Source organism: Callorhinus ursinus, unplaced genomic scaffold (genome assembly GCF_003265705.2).
Source record: "Callorhinus ursinus isolate GAN/ISIS: 27379988/994484 unplaced genomic scaffold, GSC_fseal_2.0 scaffold13, whole genome shotgun sequence".
NCBI lineage: Eukaryota > Metazoa > Chordata > Mammalia > Carnivora > Otariidae > Callorhinus > Callorhinus ursinus.
Window position 1 is genome coordinate 14,481,474 of NW_027397075.1, and position 16,688 is coordinate 14,498,161.

At 43.5% G+C, this 16,688-nt stretch overlaps 1 protein-coding gene across 11 annotated transcripts in view; it reads left to right on the forward strand.

The window, feature by feature from the left end:
• The window catches only part of MEIOB (meiosis specific with OB-fold), a 36,900-nt gene that overhangs the window by 17,218 nt on the left and 2,994 nt on the right, over positions 1-16,688 (forward strand). For 4 of the 11 annotated variants that reach the window (XM_073899694.1, XM_073899693.1, XM_073899695.1 and 1 more), the window contains 4 exons: positions 4,456-4,557; positions 5,354-5,507; positions 8,099-8,282; positions 11,904-12,527. In XM_073899694.1, coding sequence (XP_073755795.1) covers positions 4,456-4,557; positions 5,354-5,507; positions 8,099-8,282; positions 11,904-12,173 — 710 coding nt within the window. In that variant the 3' untranslated portion in view covers positions 12,174-12,527. Of the gene's footprint in view, positions 1-4,455; positions 4,558-5,353; positions 5,508-8,098; positions 8,283-9,235; positions 9,323-11,903; positions 12,529-13,019; positions 13,547-14,907; positions 14,993-16,688 lie in introns of those variants that run through there. The other 7 variants (XR_012380490.1, XR_012380489.1, XR_012380491.1 and 4 more) reach the window with 7 other exon arrangements.

Sequence of the window (16,688 nt, forward strand, 5' to 3'; positions counted from 1 at the left end):
ATGCAGGACTTGATCCCAGGACCCTGGGATCCTGACCTGAGCTGAATGCAGACATGTAACTGAATGAGCCATCCAGGTGTCCCTGTACATTTATATTTCTTAAACTTACAGTGAGCTATATCGCTGATATCCTTACTAAAGAAAAGAAATGTGAAAAACCAGTCTCACTTTTATTTTATTTTATTTTTAAAAAGACTTTATTTATTTGAAAGAGAGAGAGAAAGAGCAAGCACGAGCAGGGGAGAGGGACAGAGGCAGAGGGAGAAGCTGACTCCCACTGAGCAGGGAACCCAACTCAGGACTTGATCCCAGGACCCTGGGATCATGACCTGAGCTGAAGGCAAATGCTTAACCGACTGAGCCACCCAGGCGCCCCCAGACTCATTTTTTTTTTTAGGTTTTATGGTTTTATTAACACAAATATGACGTGCACAACAAGCTGTCTATTCATTTTCTTCGCTGTGCAGCCTGGCCCCAGACTCATTTTTAAAGCATCATCCCTTGTGATGATTCTGGTGAGATCAATGTAATTGATTGGATCACCTAAATTATTGACTATTTTATTTATTTGTTTTTAAAAAGATTTTTTTTAATTTATTTATTTGGCAAGAGCAGGAACACAAGCAGGGGGAGTGGGAGAGGGGAGAAGCAGGCTTCCCGCTGAGCAGGGAGCCCGATGCAGGGCTTGATCCCAGGACCCTGGGATCTTGACCTGAACCAAAGGCAGACGCTTAACGACTGAGCCACCCAGGCGCCCAATTACTGACTATTTTAAAAATAAATACAGTTTTACTATATTCAAATAACTTAGTACTGGAACACGGAGAACATACATGTTACATCATAAGTTCATATCATAACAAAATGCCCAGAAGGCCCACCAGAGTGGTTATTGAAAGGAATTATAGCTTATTCCAACATGCAGTCTGGGGAACAGGGTCTGGGGAGACGTGAGGGGTCGGTGACCTTAAATATCCTCACAGTCTTCTGTACTGCAGATAGAGAGATGAGTCCAGCACCATGGAAGAATGCAGAATTCCCATGGTCCTTCCCAACCTCAGGAAGATGGAACTGTAATAGTGGGTCATTTTTGACAATAGCTCCCTCTGCTGGTCTCTAACAAAGCATCAACAGTGACTGATTTTTATTTTTATTTTTTTTTAAAGATTTTATTTATTTGACACAGAGAGCAAGCAAATGAGCACCAGCAGGGGAGAGGGGCAGAGGGAGAGGGAGAAGCAGGCTCCCTGCTGAGCAAGGAGGCCGACATGGGATTCAATCCCAGGACCCTGAGATCATGACCTGAGCCGAAGGCAGACGCTTCACTGACTTAGCTAGCCAGGTGCCCCTACAGTGACTGAGAATTACAAAGCAATTTTATGTCTTTGGCCAAACCATCATGAGAATTTTTTAAAGTAGTATTGCTATGAAATATGACATAAAATGACAAGACTCTGTGCCACATAAGTGCACTAGACCTTGTGCATCCTCTGAACACCATGTCCCTGAAAGTGGCATCATGGAAGGTGATGTGACATGCACATGCTGTGTGCAGGGCATTGTCCTGGGGGCCAGTGACAAAACACAAATTTCTCTGCCCACATGAAGCTCACATTCTAGCAGGAGAGACACAGATGATAAACGATAAAGATAACATATTTGTGAATTATGAAATATTGAAGAAGAAGAGGAACAGGGTCAGGAGAGTCCAGGGTGACATGGTGTATAGGGCAGGTTGCACTTCACAGAGGGTAGTCAGGTAGGCCTCCTTAGGAAGGTGACATTTGAGCAAAGACATGAGGCCGTGGCGGGTTAACCCGGGAAAAAGCACCAGGCCCTTAGTACTGGAACAGCCAGTGCAAAGGCCCAGAGGTTGGCATGTGGCTGTGTGAGGGCAGAACAGCAAGGAGGCCAGTGTGGCTGGAGCTCATGGAGCACAGGCAGGAGGAGGAGTCAAGGTCAGAGGAGAAGAGTCGGTGTCAAGAAGGCCTTATAGGCTAATGAAAGAATGTTGGCTTTTACTCTGTAGCAAAGGGTTTGGAACAGAGCAGAGACATTTTCTAAGTACTGAAAGGATCACTCTAGCTGCTTTGTTGTAAATTGATGGTGACGCAACCACAATCTATTCTCAACATTTGGGACAAGAGTGCAACTCTTCAATTCCTTTTTTTTTTTTTTTTTGAGGGGTGTACTATGGTTTATTATTTTTAATAACTTAATATTGCTTTGTTAGTATTATATAGAGTAATATCAATGATTTTATTTTTTTATTTTTTTTAAATATTTTATTTATTTGACAGAGAGACACAGCAAGAGGGAACACAAGCAGGGGGAGAGGGAGAAGGAGAAGCAGGCTTCCTGCCGAGCAGGGAGCCTGATGTGGGGCTCGATCCCAGGACCCTGGGATCATGACCTGAGCCCAAGGCAGATGCTTAACGACTGAGCCACCCAGGTGCCCCAGGCCTGGGAAAATTTCTAAAGACAATTGGATTTGTCTGTTGGAAAAGGTTATCAAGCTTGATAGGACAATTGTATCAATAACTCAAGGCTGGGCGCCTGGGTGGCTCAGTTGGTTGAGCGACTGCCTTCGGCTCAGGTCAGGATCTTGGAGTCCTTGGATCGAGTTCCGCATTGGGTTCCCTGCTCGGTGGGAAGTCTGCTTCTCCCTCTGACCCTACCCCCTCTCAGGTGCTCTCTCTCTCTCTCTCATTCTCACTCTCTCAAATAAATAAATAAATAAAATATTAAAAAAAAATAACTCAAGGCTAAGTTAATGAAACACATATTCAGTGAATGTTATCTGTTTGGTTCTGAACACAGCCTGAAAAGGGAAATGCCAGCAGCATTAGAATAAATGCCTGTTTCTCAGAGACAAAGGAGAGTACTTACAAGGGTGTGTGAATTTTAATGTGCTTCTTTAAATCAGCCTTGTTTGTAACTTCCTGGGCTACACCCACCAAGTACAAACTAAAACCTCCAAAGGCTTAAGCTTTCATCCTAGCTTTCCTTATGGCTTTCTCTGCCCGGAAGAGTGTCCATCAGACAGTCCCAGATAACCTTGTCGACAGGAGGGATCTTTACAGCAGTGCCTGCAGAAAGCCCCGGGGGTTTGATTTCCACAGCCTCACTCCAGCACCTGCTCCTGTCTGGCTTGCAGCACTAATGTCAGTGTTTCAAAAACATCCACTCATTCACTCATTAAGTTACAAATAACTCTCAAATGCCTTTTATTTGCCAAGTACTGAGATAACATAAGTCCTTTCCAGAACAAGGCCGGACTTGATAGGTAGATGGCCAGATGAGTAGGACAGTTGCTATATTAGGTACTGGAACTACAGAGCTAAAGAGGCAGACCCTTGCTCACAAGGGGCTTCAGTCTAGTTATGTGAAAGAACAGTGGTTAGACGCAGGGTTGGATGGGAGAGAGGAAGAAGCCCCTGCCTCTGCCCCAGGGTCAGGGCGCCAGGGGTAAAAGCACCAGCACGTTTGCAGAATGTCAGAGTGGGTGAGGGAAGGCCAAAAGGCCGTCAAGTGTTGGGGGGCTTGAGGTTGAAGAGTGTCAGAGTCACATGGGAGCCCTTTTTCAAACTCACATTCTTGCCTTTGGGCACACCATCTGACTATTCCTGAGAATACTTGTGTCCCAAGTCAAGCAGCAAGGCTTTCAAATACACTTAAATTTTTTTTCCTGCTTAGAAAAGAAATACATATAAAATTCAGAAAATACATAATAGCAAAAGGAAAACAATGAGCACCTATAATCTCACCATCTTATAAGAGAATCATTTCTTTGGTATATACTCTTCCAGATAATTTTGCATACCTATGTATATATATGTTTTTTTTTTTAATTGAGAGGAAATTGCACCAGGTCGTTCTATAAGCTGCTCTTTAACAATATCTGGTGTATGTCCCTTCATTTAGTAGACTACCACGTCACATGGCTAATTGGCTGCATAATAGTCTATTTGACTATGTTTATATATGTCTTCACTTTTACCATTAAAAATAATATTGGATCATTCACAGCTATTTAAAAAGTAATCAGGGTCACCCGGCTGGCTCAGTGGGTTAAGTGTCTGACTCTTGATTTCGGCCCAGGTCTTGATCTTAGGGTCATGAGACCAAGCCCTGCCTCTGGCTCCATGCTCAGCACGGAGTCTGCTTGAGATTCTCTACGTAAGTAAGTAAGCAAATAAATAAAATCAGTCTTGGGGTGGCTGGGTGGTTTAGTCAGTTGAGCAGCTGACTCTTGATTTCAGCTCAGGTCATGATCTCAGGGTCCTTGGATGGAACCCCATGTTGGGCTCTGCACTTAGCGGGGAATCTGCTTGGGACTCCCTCTCCCTCTCCCTCTGCCCCTCCCCCCTGCTTACCTGTGTACTCTCTCAAAGAAATCTTTTAAAAAAATAAGTTATCAGTTGCTTTTCACTTATTATGCATCTTTTATTTAAGATACCCCAGAAGCTAACATCCTACTGAATTTTATAAGAGAAAATAAAGAAACAAATCCTCTGGATGATGAGATCGACAGTTATTTGAAAGAATCTATAAATTGTAAGTGACCTTTAAATATTATTTTTGTTTTACATAGTAAAAGATACCATATTCTTATCCTGTAAATGCTATATTTACACTTTTTAAAAGGTTGTTTAAAACTTTTAGAGGTTTTGGGTCACCTGGGTGGCTCAGTCAGTTGGGCGTTGACTCTTGGTTTTGGCTTGGGTCGTGATCTTGGGGTTGTGGGATCAGGCCCATGTGGGGCTCTGCACTCAGTGTGGAGTCTGCTTAGGATTCTCTGCCTCTCCCTTTCCCTCTGCTCCTCTCTCTGCCCCCACACATTCTCACTCTCTCTGGAATAAATAAATAAATAATCTTTAAACTTTTAGAGGCTTCCGTAACCTTTTGCCAATCTGATGGAAGTTAAAAAAATTGAGCTGACTGCCGAAGACAGACGCTTAATGAATGAGCCACCCAGGCACCCCTCTTATTAATTTTTAAGAATTATTTATATATTCTGGATATGAGTCCTTTGTCTCCTTTAAAGATTGCTAGCATCTCCCACGCTGAGGGTTGCCTTCCCATTCTTTTAATGGCATCTTCCGATGACTACAAAGTCTTCATTGACATAAAAGGAATTAAATTTCTCATTCTTTTCCTTTTTTTGCTTATTTTTGCTGTTATGTCCATTTACATAATCAGTTTCAATATAGTAAATGTAATAATTTTTCTGTTACTCAACTGAAGCTATTACATGTTCTCATTTGAACTTTATAGCTTTTTCTATTTGGATATAATCCTTTGGCATTCTTAGAATAAATAGAGAGCTGTAATAACTACTTTTTATTTTTAGTAAATACAATAGTTGATGTCTATACAGTTGAGCAATTAAAGGTAAAAGCTTCAAAGAACGAAGGGAAGGCTGACCCTTTCTACGGCATTCTTTATGCTTTCATTTCTACACTGAACATTGATGATGACAGCACAACAGTAGTTCGACACCGATGGTAAGTGGCCTGTATTGTCAGCAAATTCATTCTTGTAAGAAATAAAAACCAACTATTGTTAATATATTTTAAGCTCTATTAAAGTTAAAGCTATTCTTTGACATAATAGTTGTTATGTATTTTAAAGAAATGCATAGGGCACCTGAGTGGCTCAGTTGGTTAAGCGACTGCCTTCGGCTCAGGTCATGATCCTGGAGTCCCAGGATCGAGTCCTGCATTGGGCTCCCTGCTCAGTGGGGAGTCTTGCTTCTCCCTCTGACCCTCTTCCCTCTCGTGCTCTCTATCTCTCATTCTCTCTCTAAAATAAATAAATAAAATCTTAAAAAAAAGAAATGTATAAATAAATAACCCATAATGCAGTTTCCAAGGCACACTATGTAGATTCAAAGGTTATAATTACCTTTTAAAGTAAAATTTGATTTGCTGTGTTTCTGCAATCCTAAAATATAAAGACAGAATTCTGCCAGAAACTTTTTAAAGATTTTATTTATTTATTTGAGAGAAAGAGAGAGCATGAACAGGGGGGAGGGGCAGAGGGAGAAGCAGACTCCCCACTGAGCAGGGAGCCCGATGTGGGGCTCGATCCCAGGACCCTGGAATCATGACCTGAGCTGAAGGCAGGTGCTTCACCGACTGAGCCACCCGGGCACCCCTGCTGCTAGAAACTTTTACTGAGGTGACAAACTGTTGTTTTATATTAGAATATTATTTTGGTTGCCATGTCCTATAGCAATGCAAGGGACAGCATTTAAAAAAAATTATTTAGAGCCTCATGGTGAATATGATTTACAGCCTCTCCTAGGTCAAAGTTAATATCTACTTTTTTATAAAGGAAACCCCAGGGATTTAATAATATTAGCTGAAAAATACTTGGCAAGAAACATCTAAAATGTTACTGTGAAAGTGTATGAATTTTTGTAATTGAAAATTTTGGGTGCCTGGGTGGCTCAGATGGTTGAGCATCTGCCTTTGGCTCAGGTTATGATCCCAGGGTCCTGGGATCGAGTTCCGCATCGGGCTCCCTGCTCTTTGGGAGCCTGCTTCTCCCTCTGCCTCTCACTCTCTCTCTCTCTCTCTCTCTGTCTCTCATGAATAAATGAAAATCTTTAAAAAAAATTTTTTACTGAGGGGTGCGTGGGTGGCTCAGTCAGTTAAGCATCTGACTCTTGAATTCAGGTCTTAACCTCAGGGTTCTGAGTTCAAGCCCCACGTTGGGCTCTGTGTTGGGCATGGAGTCTACTTAAAAAAAAAGAAAAGAAAATTTATTGAGACAGTTCTAGATTCACATGGAGTTGTAAAAAATAATAAAGAGAGGGGCACCTGGGTGGCTCAGTCAGTTGGGCCTCTGCCTTTGCCCCAGTCATGATCTTGGGTTCCTGGGATTGAGCCTGATGTCAGGCTCAAGGAGCCTGCTTCTCCCTCTCCCTCTGCCATTCCCCCAGCTTGTGCTCTCTGGCTCTATCTCTTGCTCAAATAAATAAATCAAAATCTTAAAAAAAAAATACAGAGAGAACCCACATACACTTTATCCGCTTTCTCCCAGTGGTAACATTTTACGAAACTACAGTATTACATCATAGCCAGGATACTGACATTATTTCAATTTGGTGATTTTATTGAAATTTCACCACATTGACATGCAGTCGTGTGTGTGTGTGTGTGTGTGTGTGTGTGTGTGTGTGTGTGTGTGTGTGAAGTTCTATATGGTTTTATCACATATGCAGGTTTGTGTATCTACCACCATAGTCAAGATACTGACATATAGATTTTGAAAACATTTTATGATTTGGTATTAAAATTGAAAAAACCAATGTGGAGGCTGCTGTGTAAGTCAAGTGTTTACTTTTTGAAAAACATTTTTCAAAAACTTTTGGAAAATTTTATTGTCTCCCTAATTTTTTCCTATATCTTTAATATTGATATCTGAGGAAAAGCATCTGAAATTTACCTTAAAGGTGATCTGTGCCCAGACAGGAAAGCACTATTTCAGATCACACCCTCTACTTGAGAAATTTAAGTTAGTCTTTCTGTCCAAATTGGCTAATGTAAGACCTGCCTCAAAATATGGAATAGCATGTAATCACCCCTTAGAGGGAGAAGTGTGTGTCACTAGCTGTACTAAGAGCATTTGGGGTGTGAACCTGACCAACTCTAGGATTCTTCTGTCGTTGTGCCGAGGCCTAGCACAGAAGCCTCAAGCGAGCATTCATGGACCTCAGGCTTTCTAGGCACACGACAGGACTCCTTCCTTGGAACCCTGAGCCAGGGAGGCTGGGTGGACATACCCACGGTAGCGAGGAATGGGACGGGCCAGGGCAGAGGTGGGGCTGAGGCACCGGTTCTGTGGCTGTTGGGAGCCAGGAAGGGGTGAAGGAAAGGAGACCTAGCAGGGGTAGGGTAGGAGGCAGGGCGGTGTAAATGGGATTAATTGCATGTTGTTCCTCATTTCATATGTCTGTCTGGCATCCTGCACTGCACTGAGCACTCTGAAGTTACTCTGATTTAGACTTTTAAGGGAGCAGGGTTCTGCTAGAGATCAGGTTGGACATTTATGGCCTTCACATTTTATCCTTGTCTTTGTTTCTTTTCAGCTCCGGCTGTGGTTACGTTGTAAAGGAAGCATCCAGCACTTGTACTGCTTGCAACAAAGATTCTTTTGAATTTAAATCTGTTTTTCTCAGCTTCCACTTGCTAATTGACCTCACTGACCACACAGGTACCCTCCATGCCTGCAGTCTTACAGGAAGGGTTGCTGAGGAGACTTTAGGCTGCACGGTAAGTAACAGAAAGGAAAATGTGTTTAGAAATAATTCCAAATTGAATTCCCTTCCCCCCAAGTATAGGTTATTTCAGTGAACAGTTGATAGAAATTAATTCATTAATAAAGAGGTCTGGGGGGAAAATCAAGCTTGATTTAAACATGCATTGTTTTAATGAACAAATAATTGCATATTGTGTATTCAAATCACAGCTGATTTTGCTGTTGGGTACAGCGGCCGAGGCTGTTGACCACTGGAGAGAAAGAAGGCACTTTCTTTCTTTCTTTTTTTTTTAAAGATTTTATTTATTTATTTGACAGAGAGAGACACAGCGAGAGCGGGAACACAAGCAGGGGGAGTGGGAGAGGGAGAAACAGGCTTCCCGCCGAGCAGGGAGCTTGATGCAGGGAGCTTGATGCGGGGCTTAATCCTAAGACCCTGGGATCATGACCTGAGCTGAAGGCAGATGCTTAACGACTGAGCCACCCACGCGCCCCAAGAAGACACTTTCTATAGTCGAGTAACAGTGGGTGGAACAGCACATTGGAGATGTTGATAGGTTAAGGCAGAAGGAGGGTGTGGTGATATTTCACCAACCAGCTGAAGGAAGTCACCACAGTCAGAACACACATAGCGCCCTTCTCCTTCAGGAGGGCAGCAGATACTTGGTAGTGTGTGCGTTGATGGGCACTTGGTTTTTTCTTGTTAAAGCCAGCTCCTGCACTTTGCTATTAGCCCCCAGCCCTACTCTGTCTTTAGTTCGTTAAGGGAAGTTTTCTGGGCTGAACCACCTGACTGGTTTCAGAGATTCAGTTTGGAGCCTTTCTGACCTTATCTCCTCCATTAAGAGAATTGAGCTGTAATTACTATAAATAAAATTCCATTCTAGTGCACAAAGCCAGGTTTCACATTGTTGAGATGAATTATTTATATGGACTTTGGAAACATCTGTTTGATTGTTTTAACCAGGTAAATGAGTTTCTTGCAATGACGGATGAACAGAAAACCGCATTGAAGTGGCAACTTCTTCTGGAAAGAAGCAAAATTTATTTAAAAGTTAGTGTATTTTACAGTACTATATTGTTCTATATATTCAAGTAATAAGAAAATCCTAGAGTATGACCTAATAAATTAGGGAATTTGTTATTTTTAATAATGTCCAGTTCCCAAATATGCAGAAGAATTTGGCTAACATGGAAACAATGCAAGTAATCAGGTTTTTTTGTTTTGTTTTTTTGTATAGTATAAAGGGATTCCACATGACACCAAAGGAATAGACCAACATAGGTGTCTGGTTAACTCAGTCGGTAAAGCATGTGACTCTTTTTTAAAAAATATTTTTAAAGTTTAAAATCAATCAATTAACATATAACATTATTTGTTTCAGGGGTTCAGATCTGTGATTCATCAGTCTTACATAATACCCAGTGCTCATTACAACACATACCCTCCCCAATGTCCATCACCCAGTTACCCCATCCCTCCACCCCCCTCCCCTCCAGCAACCCTCAGTTAGCATGTGACTCTTGATCTTGAGGTTGTGAGTTTGAGCCCCACGTCCAGTGTAGAGAGTACTTAAAAATAAAATCTTGGGGGGAAAAAAAAATAGACCAACAAAGATAATATCTGTTATGTTTAGTCCAAGGAGGGCCCTGGGCTGTAGAGTCAAAGCTGGTTCCCCCACCCCTGTCCTACCCCCGTCCCGCCTGTGTAGCAGTGCTCCTCACTTCAGTGAGAAGTATCAGGTGGCACAGTCACACAGGGGAGAGACAGACTGAGTTTGAACCCCAACTCTACCACTCCTCAGCCTCTTTGACCCTCTAGAGCTCTGTGATCCTGCATCTCTAGTTGGAGCAGCACTAGCAATGCTTCAGTTTGAGAGGATCATAGAATCTTAGTATTAAAGGTGCAAAGAGGGAGTGAGACAACCTCCTTTTTTTTTTATTTTAAGATTTTTTATTTATTTATTTGACAGACAGACATAGCAAGAGAGGGAACACAAGCAGGGGGAGTGAGAGGGAGAAGCAGGCTTCCCGCCGAGCCGGGAGCCCGATGAGGGGCTGGATCCCAGGACCCTGGGATCATGACCTGAGCCGAAGGCAGACGCTTAACGACTGAGCCACCCAGGCGCCCCGAGACAAACTCCTTTTGTTTTGCAAATGTGGAAGGTGGGACCCAGAAATGTTGCTACCTGTGCCAGGTCACAGGTGAGGTGGGTTACAGCCTAGGCTGTCTCCTATCAGTCTCAAATGCTTTCTCCTTTACACTTAAAAGTTTTCAAGCTTTTAAGAGAGTTGTATCTGTCGGTATTTACTGCACTAGAACATGACATTGAGAATAATTTAAAACCTGTCCAGGAGCCCACATTCCATTAACAGTCAGCAATGATATCATCTCATGTCCCACAGCCTCTAGAAAACCACAGTGTGTTCTGCCCAAGAGCGAGAGTGAGAAAGGCAAATGGCGTCTTAGTATAATCTGAAAATAGTTGTGATCTCATGGGTACTCTGAATAGTCTTGGGGAACACTGCACCTGCTCCAGCTAAGCCTCAGAAACAGGTGTGCCCATTTCCCGTGCACCCAGGCACCCAACAATGTCAATTATTTTAAATCAGTTAATATAGAACATGTCATTTGAAAAGTGAGAACTCATGTATTTCTGCTAATATGACAAAAAAAAAAGTATTGCTATAGAGATGGGCCATTTATCATATTTCAATTAAAAACAATGGCTACCAGGGGTGCCTGGGTGGCTCCGTCGGTTGTGTCTGCCTCCGGCTTGGTCATGATCTAGGGTCCTGGGATCAAGCTCAGCAGGGAGTCTGCCTGTCCCTCTGCCTCTGCTCCTGCTTTCTCTCTCTCAAGTAAGTAAATAAAATCTTTAAAAAACAAACAAACAAAAAACAATGGCTACTTAAAATGGTGCAGTTGGAGGGATTTCAAAGCAAGGTATTTTAATACCTTTTTAAAAATATTTATTATTAGAGAGAGCATGAATGGGGGGAGGAACTGAGGGAGAGAGAGACTCTCAAGCTGATTCTCTGCTGAGTGGAGCCTGACATGAGGCTTGATTCCAGGATCCTGAGATCATGACCTGAGCCGAAACCAAGAGTCTGACGCTCAACCAACTGAGCTACCCAGGTGCCCCAGTATTTTAATGTTTTAAAACACATGGGGAGGGCGCCTGGGTGGCTCAGTTGGTTGGGCGACTGCCTTTGGCTAAGGTCATGATCCTGGAGTGCCAGGATCGAGTCCCGCGTTGGGCTCCCTGCTCAGCGGGGAGCCTGCTTCTCCCTCTGACCCTCCCCCCTCTCATGCTCTCTCTCTCCCCCTCTCTCTCAAATAAATAAATAAATAAAATCTTAAAAAAAATAAAACACATGGGGATATGAACACAAGTCCTTGTAAGTCTGATATTAGTGTCAAAGAATGATTTCCAAAAAGGGTAAACCCATGACTCTCATACAAAAATAAAATGAATGTGTCAAAGATATAATTCATTAATCAGTGATGAAACTAGGAAAGGGTTCTTAAAAAATGAATTCAAAGAAGAACTGGAAGAGTAGACACAGAGGCTGACAGTCAGCAGTGATGAACTGGGGTTATGTGTAGATGACAAAACCCGCGTCTTCTGCAGGGCAGTGCCGACTGCATCTTTACACAGACGGGATGCCTTTGGATTTCCCTGAATAGGAATTCTATTTGCATCATTATCTGTTTTCTACAACATGCTGTTGAAAATAGCTCAGGCATGGCCAGGAAAGGGGCCGAGCCCTACAGAATGAGGCCACCCAGACCATGGGAGGAGCGCTCCAGTGAAAGACGCCCACTTATCCTCATTGCCCACCTCAGCCTTTCACAGTGCTTCCTGACGTTAGTCTGTTCTCCTGTTAGTCTTTGGAATTAGCATGGCCAGCTGACATGCCCTTGCACTCTATGTTAAATAAAAAGTGGTGAAAGTGCTTTGTTAAATGTCAAAAATAGGACGTCATTATTAACAAACTGCATCATCACATCCTCAGAGCCTAACAGACTTGGGTTACTACCACAGGTTAACGCCTGTCACAGCTGCTAGTTTGAACACATTTTATTTTTGCATAGTATTTCTTTATTTGTTTATTTAAGTCATCTCTACAACCAACGTGGGGCTCGAACTCATGACTGGGAGATTGAGAGTGGCATGCTCTTCCAATGGAGCCAGGCCAGCGCCCCTTGAACACACTTTAGACCCTTCTTTTGTAGGTGTTGGATTTGAAACTCCAACTTTCCTACCAAAAGAGATAAGTCATGAGAAAAATAATATAGATTTTTTAAAAGATTTTTTTTTAATTTATTTACTTGACAGAGAGATAAAGAGAGAGCACAAGTAGGCAAAGTGGCAGGCAGAGGGAGAGGGAGAAGCAGGCTCCCCACAGAGCAGGGAGCCCGATGTGGGGCTTGATCCCAGGACCCTGGGATCATGACCTGAGCCGAAGGCAGCCGCTTAACTGACTGAGCCACCCGGGTGCCCCAATAACATAGATTTTTACAAAATTACCATCAGGAGCCAGATCTGTAATTTTTCTCCCAAACTCCTTATGATGTGAACCCCTCTCCATTGTCTTACAGCTGTCACTAGAATTTATGCTCACACCTGCAAAACAGCTCGTTGTGGTTCTCTACTGCATTCTCTGTTGTGGTCACTGGTTTTCAACTTTATATACATAGCGATTTTTTAAAATTAATTCCTTGTCTCTCTCTTTTCTCCCTACAGTTTTTTTTATCACACAGAGCAAGGGGTGGATTGAGAATTAGTGTGCTCTCATGTAAGCTCGCAGACCCTATTGAGGCAAGTAGGAATTTGTCTGGACAAGGAAATATTTAAAACAAGATACTTTAAACTTTGGACAAGAATATGAGTTACAACTCTCTTGAAAGTAGAAAATGAGTTTGAAAATTATGGATAAAATTGTATTTTCAAAGGTGGTAAAAATGTTTATAAATTGTTATTGTGTTTCCTTCTGGAGTTGGTTAGGGGGTAAGTCTTAAAATCTCTCATTCACCCCAGCTCCTTTCTTAGAAGGCTTTTTCTGCTGACTTTGCCCTCTCTCCCCAAGTTGGAAAATGTTTGCGTGAATTAATAAATAAATTTAATCTTCCCCACAGATATCAATGATTTATTTTCTTAAGCCCCTTTCCTCTTTGTCTTGTTTCCCTGGAGAAAGATCAGAACCTCCAAAAATGACCTCTCCAGAGCTTGGCGGTGGCTGAGACTGCTCTCCAGGATCTGGTGGGGCACAGGTGAGGGCTTCTCGGTGGCGCAGGGTGGGAACAGCGGAAGCCTGCGGGCAGTGCTGGGCAGCAGCTTTGAACACTGAAGAGCTTCTCTGATCCTTGCCTTCTCTGATGACACATGGGGCCACCCAGCCCTTGTGAAGGCTGGCCGACTCAGGGGTGATATGTGTGAGTCTGAATCACCCGGGAGGAGACCAGTCTCAAAAATTCTAGGAGTGGCGCCAGTCTGGGACCTGGAAGGGCAGGGCTGCTTGGACAGGACTCTAGCCCCCATCCCACCCACTGCACTGGTCCTAACCAAAGCCCTGGAGCACCGTGCTCAGCCCCACACCATTCTGAGTCACTTGCTGCAGGCAGGGCACAGGCCTACTAGTGCGGTCAGTGCTGGCCCATAGTCTGGGAGGTTTGGCATTTCCGGAACCCACCACAGGAGTGAAAAACAAAAAGTATCTGAAACTCTTAACAAAGCTGGTGTTGGGAGATAAACTTGTCAGTAGTGTTGTCTCTGGCTTTTACCATAGGCAGCCATGGCCGAGGGGCATGAGTGGACCCTAGAGTGTCCGAATTGTGGTAATAAATGAGGCAATGGAGGACTTGACCTAGGTGTGCGGACGGGGAGTGTGCCCGATGAAGAGCTTCCTTCCTCGCTCCCCTTGGGCAGGGTATGGGTGCATTAAGCAAGGTGACTCCAGAAGACAGACAGAGAAAGAAGGTGGGAGAGTGGTGGAGGGGGAGGGTTCAGGCTTGGGAGGAGCCTGAGAAGAGAGGAGAGGAGAGAGAAGTGAGGGTGCCCACCTGGAAGACACATTCACACTCTCTGTTGATTACGCAACAGTGTGTGTCCAAGAGCACAGGAGACCAGGAAGGACACCTGGCCCGGGTGGTGTGTCAGGAATGGCTATGCCAGGCCTCCTGGTGCCCTGACCTCTGGCAGCAGGTCCCAAAGCACCGATGCCTGGACCACAGGTGTGGGTACCAGCTTTGTGGGCTCCTACTGTCCAGGGGCTTCAGTTGCCCACTGACCTCAATAGCATAATACAGATGCCTAATATAGGCATTCTCAAATTAGGCTTATATGTCATACCCAGGGTTCCCCAGCCACAGTGGTGGGCCCTAGCAGGGCAGTGGAAGGCTCTGAACCGCCTCTTCACTGCTACCTCGGTGACCTCTCAGTCCACCAGCATTTAACCGCAGAAACCCCATGCCCGTCCCTGGAGGGGTCTCCAATTGCTGATTTCATCTGACGCCATAGGAATCTACAGGGCTAGGTGTCAGCCACACTGAATCAAAGGGGCTTCCCAAAGTTTAACTTACACATCTGTGAAATGAAGATGACAAATTGGTTGATATCTAAAATTTGGTTGTAGATTAGCCAGAATTCACGCACTCAGAGGCATAAAGGAAGAAGCATCCTATTCCATCACTACAAAATACACGAGTCCCTGTCCAGCACCTCCACTCGCCACTGCTCTCCAGGAGCTTCTTCCCCTGGTCCTGGCATCTTCCCATCCGCAAGTTTGCTTTGCTTTATGTAAATAGTGTGGTGACTGTAGGATTTTTCCTAATCTACTAGTGGTTGCTTTCAATAAGATTCTCCTTTCCTGATTCTACTGTGCACGTGGCAGAATATGTGATATAAATCACATAAAATTGACCATTTTAACCATTTTTAGGTGTACAATTGAATGACCTTAAATACATTCACAGTGTTGTGTAACTATCACCACGTCCATCTCCAGAACTTTTTCATCTTCCCAAACTGACACTCTGTCCCTGTTAGACGATCACTCTCCATTTCTACCTCCCCGGCCCCTGGTAAACTCCGATCCGCTTCATGTCCATGAGCTTGACGACTCTGGGCACTTCATATGATATGTGACTTTTTGTGTCTGGCTTCTTTCTCTGAGCACGATGTGTTTGAGGCTCACTCATGTCTCAGTAGCCATCAGTGCTTCCCTCCTTCTTGCGGTTGAGGAGTTTCCCACTGTGTGGATGGACATTTTGTTCACCCGTCCATCTGTCTGTGGACATCTGGGCTGTTTCCACCTTTTGGCTCTTGTGATCAGCCAATCACAGCTGCTGTCAGCATGTGCTTATAAGCACCCTCATGTTTGTGTGTTTTTCCTGTCATGTATTCATCTGTCTTTGTTAAAACATATGGTTTGCAAGTACAGGTTACTCTATAATCTGTGTTTACACTTAATACTTTGTAATGAAACTTTTTACCTTATTCAATATTTGACCTAACTTTAATGGCTGTACATCATTTCATTATGTGAATGTAGGGTAGTGAATGTAATCAATCCAATACTGTTAGACATTTAAGATGTTCCCCATTTGTTGCTATTGGAAGTGACAGCTGTAGCTAAATTTTTGTCCACATTCTTAATTATTTCCTTGGGATAAGTTTCTGGACATTAAATTGGTACAATAATATTAACAGCTAATATTATTGAGTGCTTTCCATGCGACAGACACTATAGTAAACACTTATAGTATAAAATGCAGTTATTTTTTTATTTTTGAAGATTTTATTTATTTGACAGCGAGCACAAGCAGGGGGAGGGGCAGAGGAAGAGGGAGAAGCAAACTCACCACTGAGCAAGGAGCCTGACCTGGGGTTCGATCTCAGGACCCTGGGATCATGACCCAAGCCAAAGGCAGATGCTTAACCAATTGAGCCACTCAGGCGCCCCTAACACTCAATTTATACAAGGACTGTTAGTTTGTCCATTTTACAGATGGGACCTGAAGGCCCAGCTGCATGGAGGTGGTTGTGTGGGCAGGCTCTGTTACTGCAGGCTCACACTCCCATGTGCTGCTTCCAGGATGGTCTCTGGCTCTGAGCTTCTCCATCTCTGGTTCTCCTTTTGTAAATGGCGGTAACGATACCAACTTCTCTTGGTGACTGTCAAGACTGAGTACATCCATATATGTCAGGTGCTTGGACTCACACAACCCAGTACATGATCAGGGAGTATGTTATTGTAAATGTTGAAGGAGAGCAGTTTCACTGTCACTCATATCTGGCAATGTTTTTGTTGTGTGAATCCTATTCTGCTTTTATAGTTTGATTTTTTTTCTATAATTGATTTTTTTTTTTTTTTAAGTAGGCTCCACGCCCAAGGTGCGGCTTGAACTCATGACC